At 38.4% G+C, this 20300-nt stretch overlaps 1 protein-coding gene across 1 annotated transcript; it reads left to right on the top strand.

The window, feature by feature from the left end:
• Window positions 1–8652: 8652 nt before the first annotated feature.
• Window positions 8653–19278, top strand: LOC103707224 (lipoamide acyltransferase component of branched-chain alpha-keto acid dehydrogenase complex, mitochondrial). The gene is made up of 8 exons (XM_008791625.4): window positions 8653–9028; window positions 9150–9299; window positions 11609–11734; window positions 12444–12847; window positions 14376–14623; window positions 15685–15773; window positions 17721–17948; window positions 18929–19278. Exons 1-8 carry the CDS (start codon window positions 8837–8839, stop codon window positions 19040–19042), a joined length of 1551 nt encoding a protein of 516 aa, XP_008789847.1. The 5' UTR covers window positions 8653–8836; the 3' UTR covers window positions 19043–19278.
• Window positions 19279–20300: the final 1022 nt, after the last annotated feature.

The raw sequence follows: 20300 nt of genomic DNA, 5'->3' as shown, positions 1-20300 counted from the left end.
GCAGTTTTTTGTGTCGACAGCAATGCCTGTGGAGTGGAGGAGGACTTTCATTACACTGATTTCGAAGAGACAGGACCCTGTTGAGCCGAGCCACTACAGACCGATCAGCTTGTGTACCACCCTGTATAAGGTGGTGGCGAGGGTACTAGTCCAGAGGATGAGGGGTATCCTACCCAGACTCATTTGCCCTGAGCAGGGGGCTTTCGTTGGGGGGCGTTCCATTTCGGATAACGTCCTCATTGCTCATGAGTTCATGACTGACCTCCAGAAAGCGCCTAAGTGCAGGTGCTTAATGGGAGTCAAACTTGATATGGAGCGGGCATACGACAGGATGAGATGGGAGTTTGTGCGGCGATGCCTGGAGGGATTTGGATTTCACCCACAGTGGGTCAGATGGGTGCTCGGTTGCATATTGTCCCCGTCCTTTGCCTTATTGTTTAATGGCTCACCATCATGCTTCTTCGAGTCGTCGGTAGGATTGAGACAGGGTTGCCCTTTGTCACCACTTTTGTTCATTCTATGTGCAGATTCTTTGTCCCGTGCACTCAGACAGGCAGTCCATGAGCAGGAGTTGCAGGTCTATGGCCCGGGGGCCGGGACGGCTAGGGTTTCGCATCTGCTATTCGCTGATGACTGTATACTGTTAGCCCGCGCGACGAGCAGATCAGCCCGGGCCATTAGTAGGATCTTGGGGGCATATTGTGGTATGTCGGGGCAGCAGGTCAATCTGACCAAGTCTGCCATTTTCTTTAGCCCGAAGACTGACCATGGGGCGAGGCAGTCTATTATGAGCCTACTAGGGATTGGAGAGCAGGTGGGGACCCTTACATACCTCGGGGTGCCTATTACGGGACGCCGTCTACGTCGGAGGGAGTGTACATCCATGGAGCGGAGCATCACCCACCGTTTGGAGGGTTGGCAGGTGGGTGCACTGTCGATGATGGGCCGAGTCATCTTGGTACGGCCAGTGTTGAGCTCTATCCCCATTTATTTGCTCTCCAATACCCTGGTCCCTCTTGCTGTGATCCGGGGATTGGAGAGGATGTTTCGCACTTTCATCTGGGGACGGCGGGGAGGCAGAGATGGTGTTCACATGGTGGCTTGGGAGTCTATTTGCCAGCCGACTGACAGGGGAGGACTTGGTATTCACTCATTGGTCGAGCGGAGGGAGTTATTGGCGACCAGGTTGGCAGCCAGGTTTCTTCTAGAGCCTGAGGGCCTTTGGGGCTCACTGTTGAGGGCGAAGTACGGGGACCCTGCCCCCCACTACGTCCTACGTACTGGCCGAGGAGCTTCCTTTATTTGGAGAGAGATCTGCGTTCGCGCCCCAGGAGTGTTGCCAGAGATCAGGTGGGAGATTGGGGATGGGCGGTCGATCAGCATTTTGGAGGACAGATGGTTGGCTGAGGTAGCTTTGCAGGGGTGGCCCACCGAGATTGACCATGGCTGGATGGAGGGACGTAGAGTGTGTGCCTTATTTGCCCAGGGGGAGCGGAGGTGGGACACGAGCCTTGTTCGACAGGTATTCGGGGAGCACCTTGCTGAGCGCGTCCTAGCTCTGCCGATCCCGGAGGGGGAGGCAGTGGATAGGAGGGTATGGAGCAGGACAGGTGGGACGACTGTGAGAGTTCGGGACCTTTTAGCAATTGGTAGAGGGCCCTCTGCGAGACAGATGGACTGCGGCTGGATTTGGAGGATGCACATTCACCCTCGAGTGGCCTTGTTCCTGTGGAAGGTGGCTTGGGGGTGTTTACCTACTTGTGGGGTTTTGGTGAGACGAGGAGTGAGGGTCCAGGCCGGATGTGGAGCTTGTCAGGCGACAGAGGAGACCATCTATCATGTTCTTTTTGAGTGCCCTAGAGCTAGCCAGATATGGAGACATGCTTCAGCTCAGCCCGACCAGAGGCAGTTGTGGACGTCCGTTGAGGAGTTCCTCCGTCACTTGGAGGCCTCGGTCCGGGGGTCTGTACGCGAGGAGAGGGGGACTCGTGATGCCTACCTGGCCTATCATTGTTGGCTGGGGAGGAATACATGGGTTTTCGATGGTGAGAGCCACCATCCGAGGTTGGTGGCGGATCGAGCTCTACGGCTTGCGGCGGAGATCATCGGCGCTGTTGAGTCTACACCTACTGGGTTGGCTAGGGACATCTGGGGCCCCCATTCTGCTACTGCAGCGTCCAGGACGATACTTGTATCCTGGGTGCCCCCACCCCCTGGCTTTCTCAAGGTGAACTTTGATGGCAGTGTATCAGCGGATGGGAGCTGCGGAGGTGTGGGATTTATCATTAGGGATCATGATGCCAGACTTGTGGCGGCAGGTGGACGCAGGATTTTTGACTCATCAGTGGCGACCGCAGAGCTTCAGGCGGCCTGGGAGGGTGTCTCCTATGCGAGGCGGGTACTTGGTGAGGGTCACTTCCTTCTCGAGGGAGACTCGACCACGGTGGTTGGGTGGATCCGGGGAGGGGGGTACTCAGTCGACGACCGGCCGCTGCTTCTCGATATTCGTAGAGCGTTGGGGGAGACTGCCTCCTACCAAGCCTCGCACGTATATCGGAAGGCAAACGGTGCGGCTGACTGGGTTGCTTCCTTCGCGGCTCATCATTCGGGAGATTTTTTTTGGACAGGCCACGATGCTGTGCCTGCGTCCTTGCGTAGCATTTTGTTTTCTGATTTTGTAGGCCAGCTTCACGCTCGTCATGTGTGAGCGGCCGATTTACCAAAAAAAAAAAAAACAATGTACCACTATTTTTCAATGTTCGAGATAGTCCTTACATGCCAACATTGAGGTTACTTCATCAATGTAAAGTATCTCCTTGGCTCTTATTCTTCCTATATTTTTTTTGTTTCGTATAAGGTTAGTTTCCAAGCTTTGTAATGTATAGGTTACCTTTTGTTTTATGAGTTGGCTGAGCAGCAAATGATTTGTTGTATATTCCCCATGGGTGATGTGATCACTAAAAATTGCACCTTCTTTGAGTCAAACTGATGCCTTAATATTGAGTAGTAATTGAGTAGTAGTCTAACCCTGTAATTCTTTAGGTTCTCATCCTTTCTCTTATGCTCTCTCAGATCCAGATATAATGAAAAAGTTTCAGGTGGATAGAGGCGCGATCAAATTTGTCCTTTCTGGTGCTAACATTATGTGTCCTGGTCTGACATCGCCTGGTGGCGCTTTGGATGATGAAGTATTGGAAGAAACCCCTGTGGTAAAGATTCTCTTTTACAGGTCATAGCAAAAGTTGATTTATATTTATATTGTAGTTATAGAATGTAAAATTTAATCCCTATGACTTCAACAAGTCAAGGGTGAACTGGTCAACTCAGATACATCAGTTGGTAGGCTACTTTGTGGAGTAGCCATAGAACAAATTGGCATCATGTTCAGTTTTGCTAGGCCATGCATGGAGTAGCCATAGAACAAATTGCCATCAAGTACAACTGTTCAGTGACTGTAATTTCTGGGTTATCTCCCCCTCAGGAGGTATTGACATAGCATATCAACCAATAGGATTTGGTTGAGTGGTTGCTGTTACAACTTACAATGTGTTTAGATTTAGGTAGTCATGCAGCCTTTAAAATACTTATTAGTTATTACACATTACTTTTGTACAAGTAATATTTCTGTGTGCTGTGATGTAGGGAATAATGGCTGATTTCTGTATCTTCATTATTTTCAGGCCATAATGGCGGAAGGAAAACAACATGCTTTGGCAATTGGATATACAAAAATGACAGCAAAAGATATGTAGGTTTTATCTTACATTGGTTTTCCCCCCTTTAAGTAGTTGTAATATATTTTGAGGTTCCATTGATCAATTACATATCAATTGCTAATTATTCAGATATATATATTTAAGAGTGATGATGTTTTTTTTTTCATATTTTCTCATTTTTTCACCAATTTCAATTCATGATCAGTGTCTAGTCTTCTATAAATAAAGGCCACTTTTATAAGCTCCTCGTGTAGTTTAAGCTATATCAATTGATAGTTTACAGATGCAAAGATGGAAATTCATGGTTAAATGATCCTTAGTTGATTTACTTATATTGTTTTATAAGCTACTCCTTAGATTAAAAAAGGCTGTATAGGTGATTACTAGTATACAGGGTGAGAAATTGATCAAAGATGTTGATAAAAATGGAAGATTCCCTAGTCAGGAAACCTATATTTTCTAAATTAGAGAGAACGATGCTTCTCTTATTTATGGATGAAATTAATGGAAGAACTATTTGTGTTGTTTGGGCTATTCGACCATTGACAAGTGGTTCTTGATTTTAATTCTCGACATTTGCTTGTGCTTGGCCTGAATAATACTTTAATTTTACTTCTCGTAAGTTTCCCAAGGATCACTGAGGTTAAACTAGTGAACAGGTTGCTTCTACATGTAAATCTTGAAGCCATAAGGTTGTTGATTGCATTCTCAAATGTTTTGTCCAAATAATGTAAGAAATCCACCACGAAGAAAAGGTCATTCAGTTGTTTACTTGATGATTTCTAACAGTGGTCAGCAAAGAGATCCTAATTTCTCCTTACCCATATTAATAATACTATGGGATATGCACGTGAGGGTGGTAGGCATTGGGGGTGTTTCCTGTTTAAAGTAGCAGCTTCACGGGTTCTAAACATTATGTAGGCATGAAATCTTCTTGAGTTTCGGTAGGCTTTACCTTAAACTAGGGAATCATGTTACATTTCTGTTCTTCACTTGAAAACCACTTGAAGGTTGGAAGGCAGTAATGAGAAACAAAAGTCATAATAATAATGGACGGTATTTTGAAAGGTGGCCACGGTATCCGGATTGTCAAGGGGCCGCATGGCATGAATGAAGTATGCAAACAATTATTCAGGGGCACATGCAGTTGGTTATACATGCACATTATGCTAAGTTATGTGGTTGGGTATTGTTAAGTGGGATGCCTATTCTGCCTATATGCAGCCTGGCCATTTATGATAACCATATAGGTAATGTGATGCAGCCTAGGGACTGCATTCATAAAATTGACTGTAATACTAAGGATTCTATTGCAGAAGCATGACTTATGGATACCTAACTGCCGAGTTATACTGCATGGTAAAATGTTGTTCGAATTTTGCATGGTGGAGAAAGAGGAGTTATGGTACTGTATGAAATACTAAAACTGCACTCCAGCCCTGCATGCATAGCTTGGGCTCTCTCTCTCTCTCTCTCTCTCGCATGCGTGCGCCGTGGATGGGGTGTTGGGTGGGTTTGTGGTTATGGTGTTGACTGGAATACTCTTCCTAAATACTTATGCTTCTGAACTTAATTGGGTTCTATAACAATCTTGCAACGTTTGTATCAACAAATTATTACATTTTCATGTCTTACACTAAAAGAGTGCATTTAAAGGTACCCATACTCTTCTTATCCCACTTGTAATTATATAAATGGTTACATCATTATGTAACTGAAAATTTCCATTGTGAACTTGTTTGTGCCCTGCTAGTGTATGCATGCCTCTCTTTGTTCATGAATGATACATTGGCATCAAATAGTATCTCAAGCAGAAAAAAAGGGTTATTTTCAGATTTTGATATCTTTCTTCCTTTTTTTTTCACATTCCTTGTGTTGAACGATGTACTCTGTTTGTTGCTGCAGTAGCTCTATCAACAAGGGAATTGGAGTTGATAATATGCACTATTTAAATGATGGCCTTTGGAAGGTATTTGTTCTTTATTTTTCTGATGAAGTCGTTTGTTGGGTTTCATCCTTGTTATCAAAATGGGCTGATGGAATATTTATTTTTGTTATGAACAAGCCTAGAAAATTATGATACCCAAGCACTTTAGAAAGCTGATTCCTGCAATTATGTCGACATAGTTCTTGTGAGATAGAAATAGCATTTCAATCTTCCAGATCTGCATCCAGTGCTTACATGCGGCTGTCTAGTTCATTGTAAGCCCTTAGGGCCATTGACCAGGAATATTTTCCATTTTTCTTTTGTGACATCTGCATTCGCCCATGGAAGCGAGGCTCAAGAATCAACTTTTGTCTTAGTGCTAGCTGTCACTGGCCATGTACATGAGAAGAGTCTTCTTATACTCATTTTCCAGTCATTGAGGGATAGCTTGGGATAGCAATTGTAGGAAAAGCCTTCTGATTTCTTATATACCATATGCAGTGGTATCATCAATTTTGGTGTTCATTCTCATGTGATCTTCATGTTTTCTGACCTATATCTCAACATTTTATTGGTCCATTCTTGATCCATGTATAATAATCTTCTATCGCAGATGGAACGCTTAGAATGAGTAATGTGCACTGAGGACAAGTTAGAATGCCTTCAGAAGAGATTTTTGGAGATAAATTATGTGAAGGCCATTTTTTCTGATTTTCTAGCAATAGGAAGAATAATTTATAATATGTGGATTTGGGTGGACGAAGGAATTATCCCTGTAGAGGAAGGGGTTTGATGAGCGAGGAACTTGAAGTTTGAGAGCTGCTTCAAGGAGCCACCACCACAAGATTAAATATGGCTTCTAAATTTTTCGGTTTTGTTATAATTCAGAGGGTGCTGTGTTGTACAATATTTATCATGTTTTAAGGTTATTTTTATCAATGCATGGGGCATGTAGCTTATAGACATTTTACTTTTGAGTCTTCTATGTATTTTACTTTTTATTATATCAAATATAACCTATGCTTCTTGGATTTCTTGGAAAAATGCTATACGCTCTTTAGAAAAATACTCTTGCTACCATTTGTGGTATGACTGGATCAGAATGTGTAGTTCTTTTGTGGAAACCAGTTGAGAAAAGTAACACAACTTCAAGGTTAATCTTAGTGGAGAATTAATGATGTCTCATTTAATTTTCTTAGATAATAATCCAAGTATGCCTAAAATGCCTGTTAGGCTGAGGAGAGGAGCCAGAGAGAGGCAATAGGGGGTGCAGAGGATGTTGATCATGGTGTACAAGAAGCAATCAGAGACTCCCTGTTCCAATTCCGTAAGACTACTCTTTTGTATGCTGTGGCTTTATGGTAAGGCCAGCTTATCAGAACTTGCTAAAGCCCTTCAGCGAGGGATGGCAAGCCTCTTTGTAACATAGCCACAAATTTGGGCAAAGCCACTTTGCAAACGCATCTCCAGGCACAATTTTTCTGTGGGGTGTAATGCTGTGTATGAGAGGAGAGATGAGTATGTTGTAGATCAATTTTCGTGCCACTCTTTAATTTGATGCATAAAAGAGTAAAAGAATTTAAATAATATATCTATTATATCATATATATATATATATATATATATATATATATATATATATATATATATATATATATATATGTGCGCGCGCGCGCGTAACTAACTTGTGGTGAACTTTTTATTTATTATGTGGATGTTAATATTAATGGCACTGTTAAAGACATGTTCGGCTCTTATTAAAGTTTATTGCTTGATGTGCCAAAAAAAATGCTATAAATTTTTTTTATTATAATTTATTATATTGCCATATTATATTTTAGAATAGTTGAAAAAATAGAAAAAACTGTACTTGAATATTACGCAAGCTATATGCTAGTTATCCATTATAACATACCTATTATTTATCTTAATAGGTAACTTTTTAAAGTTTTAATCGTGTTATCTTTTCTTTTATTTTCTTATTAGATACATAATATTTATTTGCATTGTATAATTATTTTGGAGAAATTTTGAGAAAACATAAAATTTGAAAAATAATATTTTATTTAAAAAGTATGAAGTAAAAATAACCATCATTAACTCATTATTTATGTTATGATGATTTGAAAAATAAACAGAGAAACTAATGATCATTCTATTTTTTATATTATTTATCTCTAATATAATAAAAGGTGGTTGGTATGTCTGAGAACTGACCAAATCGATGTGACAGACTGACCAATGAGAGCTTATCACGAAGCCTCGGACTAGCCAGTTAAAATCTACCATGTGGCCGACTCAGAGGCTTTAGAGGCGTGTGGAGAGTTGTTCAAATTTTAAATTCTTTTGGAATGGATGGTCATGATCGTGAATACAAAGAGTAAGATGCACAGATAAAACGTTCGTGCGTAATCTTCGGGATACGATCGATTACTAAAAATAGCCGATGTGTACGTCCCAATTCTTCTACGACGAACACCGACCCTTACTTATATAAACCATTCGTGGAGGTCCACCACGGCAGTACTCTTGAACCTCTTTTACACTCTTATGCTGTCGCTCTTCCGATATCTTCATTGTTTTTTAATAGTTTGTTTGACTTAAGTATTAGAAGATATTTTTCAACGAGAACACTTTTCTGTCTTTATTTTTTTTTAGGTCGGATATGATATCAAAGCGAAGGTCCGAGCCTCTTTCCGGCATCATTTTGGGAGTGATCGGCTTCGAAGCCATCACCACCCTCCATGGTGGGAGCAGCCACCTTATAATTATTGTATTGTAACGGTTATAACGGCGTTATTTAAAGCCAATATGCATGAATGGAAGTTAGGATAAGTACTCGAGAGAGAAGTTCAATGGAACGCGATACCGAAGACACAAAGTTCTGACGTCACCGTGCTTTATCCACGTCCGAGCTGGCCCTTCCTGTGTGGGGACCACATGCGGTGGAGCCGTGCAATATATACATATATAAAACTAGTTTAGGGCGGTACTTCTGTGCTCGGTCATCTTTACCCTCCATGCGAAGGCCATATTACAAGTTTAATCAAAGTTGTAGCTTCACCTTCATCCTTCAATAGCTCCCATCTTCTGGAGGCCCGGCTCTCGGCTTCTGTTTCTTCTATCGCCAACTCGGACAGAAAGGTGGGAGTGGGAGAGAGATTTTAACCCCAACTCGCCCACTTCCTTCTCAATGGTAATGGCTCTCAGGCGCCTCTGCCGCTACGCCCGCCCTCGGCCTCCTCTTCCGCTCGCCGCGATCCAATCCCCGCGGCCGTCCCCGGAATCGGCCCCTCCGCCGCTCTCGGGGCTCTCTTCTCTCCTCCCCCTCTCGCCGCTTCTCCGCGCCGATCGGACGTTGGCTTCCTCCTCTTTGTACTCTCTCGTTAGTGAGCAATTCCACTCTCCTCTTTTTCTTCCTTTGATTTCCCCCAAGATGGTTTCGTTTTTTGATGGGCGATCTCTGTTTTGGGTTTCTTTTTTTGATTTTTTTTTTGGATGCGTAGTTTGAGGGCTCGTATACTGCAACAAGGAATCGGTGCTTGACGACTCAGGCTTGGGTCGATGCCCCCACGGGAGAAGTGGTGGAGGTGCCTCTGGCGCAGACCGGGGAAGGTATTGCCGAGTGCGAACTACTCAAATGGTTCGTCAAAGAGGTGAGATCGGTGTTTTTTCTTGCGTTTGCTTCAATTCGTTCAAATTTGCTTCCACTTGCTATAACTATAGAGGCCCATTTAATCTTAGAGGGATGCATAGTAGAAGGTAGCAGTGGACTCTTGCGTGAATTGGATTTCTATTGTTATGGTGTTTATGAAACTTTTATAAAGTTAAAATCTTGGAAAGAAAACAATATGGGGAGTCATTTAGGACGGAGATATGGTAATTCAGTAGGAGTTCTGATTCGTGATTTGGGTAAGCAGTTGCTGCGTTGATCAGACACCTAGTAAGAAAGCAACAGTTTGTTCGGTGCATGGCACTCCAATATGTATTCCCCATTCCACACATAATTTCCCACTTAGAGCACCTTAACTTGAATTCAGCTTGAAATGCCTACCCATCTAAGTGGTCAGTCTTGAGGACTAACATATAATCAATTCAAAATTCAGATTTTAAATATAAAAGTTTGGAACTGTTGGTAAGTCCAAATGATTACCCAACTTGGAGTGTTGACCTGCAGGAATTCTGTGCTTTCTATGCATTCCCTAACAACAGTTTGACCAATTTGGGCGCTCCTTGAGTCACTCACTCACTGTACAGGATGCCGTGAACTAATTTTGGCCCAATAATTCTCTTTGTGCTTCTACATGAGCACTATGTTATAAAGCGTTGGACAAGCAATCATTTTTCCCAGTCATGTCTATTGAAGTGTTCATCTGTATTTGTTTGAATGGAAATGTATTTAGAAAAGCTTTTTCTGAATCAAGAAGATGTTGGTACTTTTCAACCATGAGATATTATAAAAGATCAGAAGGGACATGGAATTGGGTCTTGTAAAGAAGAACTATGATAGATGAGAAGAGCGTGCAAGCCTCTTTGGATAAGCATCATGTGTTAGGTAGTTTTGCTCTCATACAATTTTCTGGTGTCAATACTTGTTGTGAATATTTACATTTATACAAAAACATGTGACAGCACAAATCTCTTTGATATAATCTCATAATTTTAATGAATTCTTTCAAAAAGAAGTGCATTACAAAATTTAAGGGTAAAACATTGAGAATTTTCATGGTTGTTAACTTTCACCACATTTCAGCCAAAATTCCAACAAACTGCTATGTTGTAAATGAACATTTCATTTTGACTTTAGATAAAGGTCTTTATTTTGTAATGTACTAATATCTGATATTTACACACATAATGATGTAAATGTTTTTGAAGTAGCATGTGTAATGTTAAAGAAGTGGCTAGGGTCTTAAGGAGGTGAGTTTTAGCCCTTGAGCCATAAGGTATAAGTTTCACAGGATCTCTTCAATACAAAACAAATATGTATAAAATAAGGAAAAATCATGTAAAAAAGCCAGCTAAAGGATATGGATTTGGTCAATTTAGCAAATTCTGTAAGCATCTAGCATTTTGATATCATATTTTCTAGGCAAATTTTGAAGGATGCGGTGATATATCATAATTAAGGTTGACATTGGATAATTCACGTACATCTTGCAAAAATAAGTAGGACAATCCCTCCTCTTTCATTGTTAGTGAAACTACGTAGCCAGCTGGTGGATCTGCCTCCTGTAAAAAGACAAGTCACAAGGCACAAACCTCTAGGCTTTCTTCTACTGTGTTTGCATCACTTTGTAGAACCCAAACCAAGAGGCTCAAAGGCATCTGTGGAGAGCCTATACTTGAGATGTGACATGGCATGGACTCGAACTAACATATTCAAATACTGAACATACGGTTGCTGTTTCGCTATTAGACAATGCTTGGCTTGGCATGAAGCAGATATAAGGCTTGGAATAAGCCTTATACTTGCCAAACAGCTTTTGGGAAACAAGCATAACCTAGGAATAATTATGCTGGTCAAACTTGCTTATGGTAGTCTTATTTATACCATGGGAGAGCTGTCATAAGTTATTCTTTAGTCTATAAGTATATTTATACTTAATTTTTACTTTTTTTGGACCAAAAAACTTATAAAAAGTTGTTCTAAAAATTGTAACCAAACAAAAATTTGAATAACTTGTGGCATAACTTTTGCTACCCCCTTTTTCTTATTCCAAACCAAACAAAGCCTTAATGTGTAGATATATCTTTTATTTCTTAATAAATTTTGGTTCTAATTTGTTTTAGGCGAACTGCATGCATCCAGATTCTTCAATTGCTGTAATTTGCTTTGGCCATACCATGACTAGGAGGTGGATGGCATATTTTCAGTTTCAATGCTGTCATCTAATTAACTATATATCTAACCATCTAGATGTTGTTATTATAGCTGACAATTGATTAATATTTTTCTTGTCAGGGTGAGGAGGTAGAAGAATTTCAACCGCTTTGTGAAGTACAGAGCGACAAAGCAACCATTGAAATCACAAGCCGCTATAAAGGAAAAATCCTTCAGATTCTTTTTGTTCCTGGTGATATAGTCAAGGTAGAGTGGCATCAGATCTCGTGTTCAGGGGAGCTTTTGCTCCTACATTGGATTCCTTATTTTGAACAATTTAAATCCTTTTCATTTATTAGGCCTCATAGTTGACTCCTTTAGTTGAAGTCGAGACTTCTATCCATTTGGAATATGACTACTGACCTCTTGAATGATGAGATGTCATTGATTTGAAGATCAGTGGGCTGGTTCTTTTAGGCTTAGTAAAATAGCTTAGGATTTTAACACAAACTTTTCTCAAGCTTCTACAATGTCAAGTTTCTGAAATTTATATGCTGTCACAGTGAACCCTTGGAACAAATTCATAACCAAAACACAATCAATGATTTACATAAGATTATGCACGTAAGATTATGCTCATAAGAGAGCAAGTCTTCTCAAATTTGTAATTTGTCATTCAGTACAACTCTTTCATCAAAAAAGGGAGGTTTTCATTCTGTACTAGTATTTAATTTCATCTAAGTTCATTCATACAGCATTGACTTGAAAATTGTCTTAGATGATGTTTCCTGGTAAAATGCATTTATAACTGGTTATATGTAGACAAATGCTGGCATGTTTATGCATTGCTACTTTGTCCTGTCACAGAATCTGAAGCAAATGCAATTTTCCTTTCCCCTTATTTCTAATGATATATGATTGCTTCAAGTACAAAGAAACCCTGTCATCTATGTGAGTTATAGAATTCCATTTGCAGGTTGGTGAAACTTTATTGAAGATAATTGCGGAAGATGCTCAGAGTCCTCTTACATCTGAGTGTCATGAGGATGCAACATCACTAAATTCTGACCTATGTGAATCAGATTCTCAAAGATCATCGAGAAAAGGGGAGGATTTTAAGGGAGTTCTGTCTACACCTTTTGTTAGGCATCTTGCAAAGCAGTATGGTCTAAACATAAATGATATTCAAGGAACAGGAATAGATGGAAGGGTTTTGAAAGAAGATGTCTTAAACTATGCTGCTAGCAAGGGTATTCAGGAAGAACGACCTTCCCTTTCACAAGTCAATGTTGGTGAACCTGGGCTGTTGAAAGAAGGGAAGGCATTTCACATGCACATGCTAGATGAAAAATGCTATGAAGATACGACAATTCCTCTCAGGTAACTATAGCTGATTTTGTGAGGTAATGCTCAAAGTAATCTTAACATGGAGATATATGTGATTTTGACTCTGTCTGATGAGCCACTATTCTACCAATATTTTATGAATGCATATGCAATAGATGAAAAATACATATTGGCATCTAAATTGAACATTACTTTGTTAATCATAATATACAAAAACAAAAACGCAAAATCCACACATTTTAGACATTTCTTACTTAGCATGGTTATAAACTTAGTGGTTTCAAACAACGTGATGACATGTGATATATAGCTTGAAAAATATTTGTAACCCGCTACAACTTGGTTTATGTGTTTTAAGATGTGTAAATCATAATCAACAGGGTGAATGCTCAATTTCTGTCCTCACATGCAAACTACAGTTCTTTTCATTAAAAACCTCTTGTTCCCTAATAATTTAATGCATAAAAAAGAACCTCCTAAGCATTCGGCATTTTGGTCATCTTAATCATGGTTAACTATGTGGATTCTTAACTTAGATGGTGTACCATTCTTTTTTTGCCCTCATAGGATTTTGGCACAGATCCTGGCATAGGGTTCTGGTGTAGCTCTCTCAATTCTTGCATATGTTGCACCTTGTAAATTAAATCCAGATAGAGAATCTGATGTTGAAGGTCTGAGAGAGCTCCATCAAGGTTATGGGAATGACGGCAAGGTGTCTGCTCAAGAGAGGAATTCCAGCTGGAGTCTAAGGATCATGCTTTACAGTGAGGTTGCAACATGAAAGAAATGGGTTGTCAAACAACAGATTCTCCAATATTTAAGATGGATTCATATAATCAAAAATAGTGAGAAAGGTTGTTCACAAAGTTGTAGCTAATGGCATACTTGATATGGTTAGGATTATAATAGATGGTGGATTGAGGATGTCTTGATATGCCTGTGAACAACCAATACATCCCCTATAGCTTTACTCCAATAAAATTTGAAAAAGTCAATTGGTGTATATTCATTTTCATTGGTGATTTAAGGATTGATTTGCCCTATTTGCTTTTTTTGGAATTTGTTTACTTTACCACCAATCAAATGATTAAAATGCCTTTTTTTCCCCTATTGCATGAGAATAAAATAAAAAAGTTTTATTGGTCATTTCACAGCTGGTTAAACAAACTCCCATTACATTCTGTGCATATTATCTATGGCACAATCAAGCATTGTGCAAAAACCTAGTTATTTATATCAACTTTATGAATCCTTTTGAGTCAATAATTCCTATTAGGTGATCTCTTGTATTGTTGCACCTGCACCCACTCTCGATCCTGGCAACTAAACCATAAACTTGGATTACTAAAGATTGTGTCAAGAGATTATATTTATAGAGTTTGTCATGTTCCTTTTCAATGTGCTGTTATGTTTGCATATCTTTCTTCTCAAGAGGACAAGCTATTTCAGCACTCTTGAATTATCTTTAAGTTGTGTTTTATATCTAATCAATATTTTAACTCTATAAATATTGGAATCCTCATCCATCAAAATCAATGAGGATAGCATTTTTATGTTTCAGGGGATTTCAGAGGTCTATGGTTAAATCTATGACCATGTCTGCCAAAGTCCCACATTTTCATTATCTAGAAGAAATAAATTGTGATGCTCTTATAGAACTTAAAGCAGCCTTTCAGAATGAAAACACAGCTCCAAATGTGAAACACACCTTTCTTCCATTTTTCATAAAGTCTCTTTCAATGGCGTTGAGTAAATATCCCCTGTTAAATAGCTCCTTCAATGAGGCAACTACTGAGGTCATCCTGAAAGGTATGCAGCCATTCTCCTGTTGCAGTTAACACTCTATTATATATTTGATTTTATGCCAGTCTGTGTCCATACTTATGCATATCTTTCTTGGACAAATAAGAGATACCATGCTGGTGCATGGAATTATGTGTGCTGCCATTGGTGTGTATAGTATTTCCAGTAGATGATATTTGACAATGATGTGCATAGTTTACATTTCAACATAGATATAAAGCAGGTATATATGTTGCAGCCTATTCATGCAGTATATTCTTTTTCTATCAAATACATAAAAATATCATTGAGCTAATATCCTACAAACATTATCTTCATAGAAATATCCTTGAAAAATGAATAGCTGAAAGCATGACTGTACATTAAGATATTAAGCAAACTAGGTCTAAGTTCTTTGTATTATCTTTCTGACAGGTAATGTCAAACAATTCAGTTACACCTATGTTATCTGTAATACGACACTTATAAGATCCCACGTTCTCAAAAGTTAAGAAAAAAGGACAGACACATGTTAGATAGTAGTTACATATATCTGTATGCTAAAAATATTGCTAGTGAACTGCATTTTACAATGAATTGTAACTTGACTATATACAACAACTTTCATTCATGAGTGGTGCTATAAATGTATTCTCTTAAGTGACATCATTTTCAGATTTGAGCTTATATCCTGTAATGTAGTCATATCGGGTTCCTTTTTCCCCCTTACATATGGGATTAGTTTCTGTTCGCTTTGCCAATATATGCTTCCACAAGAGTTTTGCTTTTGTTTGTTATTTCCAGACCCAATAGGGAGACATGGTTTCTTTATTCACAATAATCTCTTTAAAAAGGTATATATGTAGTCTCATAGACTGCACTCAACTACCGAAGCTGAGCCAGAAATGAACAAAAACATGCTTCATATGCTTTTTTTGAGGGCTTCTAGATCTCTTCTTGATGCAGACTTGTGGCAGGTTGTCCATTACGAAGACTTTGGCATCACGTCATTTATTACTTTTGTCATTGTGTTATAGCTCTTTGTTATTTCAAATCAAGCCTATTGCTTCAACTTGTTATTTGTGTAGGCTGCCACAATATTGGTGTTGCTATGGCTACTACCTATGGTTTAGTCGTACCAAATATAAAGAAGGTTCAATCACTTTCTATATTGGAGGTTAGCTGCAGCTTCTTCTAATTTTCCTTGCTATAAACAATTTTCCCTTCTGAAAACTTATTTTATTTTGGCCTATCTTTTAGAGTCTTCTGACATATTTAATGCAATAAACGGAATGGTGTTTCTATGCTACATGGGTTGTTCGACTTTATACTAGCTGGAGATAAGCTTGTTATTGAATAGAAAGATCTTCAGAAGCCGCTTCACCATGGCAATTGCGATTTAGCCTTTGATCTCTTTCGTATACTACTGAATTAGTTCAGCTAATTATTGTAATGATTATTTTCACATGACTGATTATTGATGTCAAAGAAATAGATAGTTTTGTAACTTATCATTTCCTGAGACTTTTCAAACTATTTCAACATAAGAATACTTTTTAATAAAATACCAAATTTCACATATAACTCATGACTAGTTGTGTATTGTTCATAAATTACTGCTGAAGGCTTTTCAAATTTAATTCATTTTTACCCCAAATGCTGCTGTCCATATGTTCTTAGTTGTACCTGGAATATCTCTATTCTAGTTTCTAGTTTCCTGTTGCAAATTGTAAAAAGCGAATACATGAACATGGAGGCAAATGAGAAATAAAAGTATTGGTCTTTGTTGAGCAAGAGCATCAGGTTTATCTCCTCTCTAGAAAACCTTAAGCTAGCATATTATTCCTCAATTCATTTTAAATCAAAGCATAGTCCTCTACATCCCTGGCTGTTCCATAAATGGTCTCTCAGATGATGTATAAACAATTTACAAGTGGATCTTGTATTAGTTGATCAAGTGATACTCGAAGAGTTACGAAGGTGTGGTTACACATACTGCTGACAATAGCATGGAGGGCAACTGCATATATCTGTGCATGAGTGATATGACAATGATACACCACCACAATAAATATGTTACCACAAAGCATAGAATGACTAGCGTGTATGTTTAATTTACTTATTTTCTTATGGATCACGCACAGCTAAGTCTTTGATTGAGGTAGGAAGAGGAATAGCTGGAGGCTTCGTAAAAATGTTAAAAGAACTGTAGATTAGATGAGCAATAAGGTAATGAGAATGCCCTGACATGTCGAAGATGACCAGCAAAATTACAATCAATCTCTATATACTTTGTTAGTTCTGGATATCTAGCAATTGTTTTGCTGAAAATCTTCCATGAAAAAAAATGAAAGAAAAAAATGAATGACAAGGTGGTTGATGGTGGCATTTGATTAACAACATTGGACATTGTCAGGGTAATAAATGTGAAAACACTCAAAAACTCAAGCTGAGAGGGTGGGGTTTGAAAGAGCATAAATGAAAGATGGGCCCCCAAAACCAGTGGTGCTAGTTTCTGATCTGATAAATTTGAGAAGTAATGGTTTCATTATCTAAAATGAAGAACATTTCCCACCAAGGGTCAGTGCAATAATACTTTTCGCTAACATTGGAGAATTTTGTGAACTCATGCTATGCATAAGAAATTTTATCTGCAAAACTGAAGTAAGGGATGCACAAAAGTGTGGCATTATGCAATTGAAGTGAAAATAGCTATTTTCTTCCAGTGTCTTGCAAGTTTGCATAAACCCTTTCATAAAGCAGAACGCTGTTGCACAGTGTAAGTTGCAAGTTGCATTCAAGGTAATCTTGACTGCTGTTCAGCTTTGTGTTTATTGTAGAAAGCAGAATGCTTCCTTTCTGAGTTAACCATCTTGAAGTGATACAGGTATATTTCATGTCACTTTTGGTGGCCCGTCAAGGTAAGAGTAGTACTGCTTGTAAGCAAGTACATTCAGCTTGACAACACTTCAGGAAACTAAAATTGTATTTATATTCTTCATGACAGCACATATTCTTGATTTTCCTTTATATAATGGCTGTAAATTAGACACACCTTTAATCTTTTTATCTTGTCAGCTAGCATGCAAAACTCAATGCTCAAGTATGCAAATTGTGTAATCAGATTACGAAGGAACTATCACGCTTACAGCAGATGGCATCAAATAACAAGCTGAGTTCTGAAGATATTACTGGGGGAACAATAACTATAAGCAACATTGGAGCAATTGGTGGCAAATTTGGTTCTCCACTGCTCAACTTACCTGAAGTTGCCATAATTGCAATTGGACGGATTCAAAAACTACCCCGCTTTGATGATGATGAAATTGTTTATCCTGCTTCTGTTGCTAATGTAAGTTGTTTGGAGTATTATGACTTTATGATATGCATTTATGTATGTTCATCTGCTTGTGTATGGTACATCTTCATGTGCAGGTGCATGATCCATGCATGTGTGTGGACTTTATGATATCTGTGCGTGTGCATGTGCCTCTGCTTGTTTTTATGGTACGTCTGCATGTGCAGGTGCATAAGCTGTGCGCATTCATGCATGAGCTCTGTGTTTGCGTGTGTGCATGCGTAAGAACTATGTGCGTGCATGTGTTTGTGCATGCTGCAAGTGTGCTCATACAGATTATCCAAGGGAGATGTAAGAGACATGCGATGCATATTTGATATGTACTCAAGAAGCAAGATAACATAATATAATAGCAGTACTCAAGATGAGACCTCAACATCTTCAAACTCACATGTAAGAACATTTGTTATTAGCTTATAGACAGATTACAGAGACAACCGTTCCGTATTTGACTTGTATACAAGCAGCAAGGTTAGGGACACATTTAATAATAATGTTCAACTATAACTTTTATCCTTATCCATCAAATAAGGGCATCTGTAATAGGTAATCATTCTAGCAAAAGGTTCAGATTCCCCCAAAAGTAAGTTATTATAGGATAACAGTAATTAGTATAATCCAATGCAGTTATTTGTTAAGTTTGTGTTTGACATGGATATCACTACTTGTAAGCATGATATTTTGACTACTCACGTTGTATATGATCATGTCATCTCCATCTTCCATCTAAGTTTTTGATCCTTTCTAGCTCTCCAACCCAGGGAAAAAAACATCTTGTGAAAATATTGTCAGTTTTAGGCTATTAACTAACTAAAACATCTGTGAGATCAGGTAGAAATTTGTGTTTCAGTATATTTGCTTCTGTTTCTTTTAATAAACTTATAGGTTCGCTTGTTTTGAAGATACTACAATGAAAGCAACCTACATTTTGGATGCTAAAGTTTCATATGTGTAATGATTTGTGTGCTTTACAGGTTACAATTGGAGCCGATCATAGGGTTGTAGATGGAGCTACTGTTGCAAGATTTTGCAATGAGTGGAAACTTCTTGTGGAAAAGCCAGAGCTACTCTTGCTGCACATGAGATGATTTGGAGAAATAACAGAATGTGGAGCCCCATCTGCAATGATACATTTAAATTATGTTCTCTACACACACACAAAATTAAAAAAAAAAAAACTAATGAAGGTTTTATGGGGACACAATCATAAATATCTTCAATTGATGTAACCTATAAGCTCGATTTGGATGTATAGGTAAACCCTTTATGACAGTGATATTTAACGTGGTCTTCAGTAATTTATGTAATAATTTGTGTGGCTCCATCCTTAGTTTCTGAAGGAATTTACCATCCCACTGGCTAAGATGATCTATATCTTTGTTAGAAGTTATCTGATAACAAAACAGTGTGTGCTGGAAAATAGTGAATTTTGGTCACATATGATGGATGCAGCAAACATGACATTATTTGTATATGGGGATGGGAAAAGTGAGTGAGGGCAAAGTTATAAGTGATGGTGTTATAACCACTATAACAGCTGTTATAACGATTTCAGTCACCTCCGTTGTATTATTCACTAATGTAGGTGAAAACTAAAGGTCATTCTAATATGTTACTTAGTGTTATATGACAATCTTTTATAATATGAATAATGCCGAGCCTCAAAGCTGGAACATAATACGGTTATGCTATTGAGAGATATCGTCTGTGATAATAAAAAGCTAACAATTATAATTTGTATATAAATCCACTTCGAACGAGTGTATAACAAAAGGATTCAAATCCTTAATCTACTAAATAAATAAATGAGTGCTTGTTCAGAGCATCAAAAATTTAAATTTAAATATCAAATCTTCTAACCACAAAATTTATAATTACAAATTTATACTTAATTAAAGAACTAAAATTCTACTACAAAACAGTCAAGCTTGTTGTGCAAACTTCAAGCCTAGACTATTCTTTATTTCTAGCGACTCTCTTCGTCTAGAAACAAAAAAAAAGATAATAATATGAGCTACACAACTCAACTCAAGTAAGTAAAACTTACACTTCCTTATAGGATCAAGTATAAGTTTTTCTATGAACAATGCATCATTTAAAAAATAATAAATGTTACAAAAAAAAAGAATTTTATAGTATAGTATGATAAAGTAAGTCATATGGCAAATTATGCATAAACAAATCTTCCATATTTCATAAACATGATTCCAAGTTTATATTGCAAATAAATTTATAATCATTATTTTTGCTATGACAGGGTCATATTTCGTAATCAATAAAGTATCATATTTCATATGCCAACTTTATATCCACTGACAGGATCACATTTCGTATGGATTCTAACTC

Source organism: Phoenix dactylifera, chromosome 13 (genome assembly GCF_009389715.1).
Source record: "Phoenix dactylifera cultivar Barhee BC4 chromosome 13, palm_55x_up_171113_PBpolish2nd_filt_p, whole genome shotgun sequence".
NCBI classification, from domain to species: domain Eukaryota; kingdom Viridiplantae; phylum Streptophyta; class Magnoliopsida; order Arecales; family Arecaceae; genus Phoenix; species Phoenix dactylifera.
Note: the sequence above shows the minus strand (reverse complement) of the source record. Positions and strands in the feature narration are given on the sequence as shown.

Bases quoted from the DNA above. Each gene is read 5' to 3' on its own strand.
- LOC103707224 (XM_008791625.4), top strand. From the start codon at position 8,837: ATGGTAATGGCTCTCAGGCGCCTCTGCCGCTACGCCCGCCCTCGGCCT. The intron at 14,624-15,684 runs GTATGCAGCCAT...TTATTTGTGTAG, and splicing joins TACTGAGGTCATCCTGAAAG to GCTGCCACAATATTGGTGTT. The intron at 15,774-17,720 runs GTTAGCTGCAGC...TTGTGTAATCAG, and splicing joins AATCACTTTCTATATTGGAG to ATTACGAAGGAACTATCACG.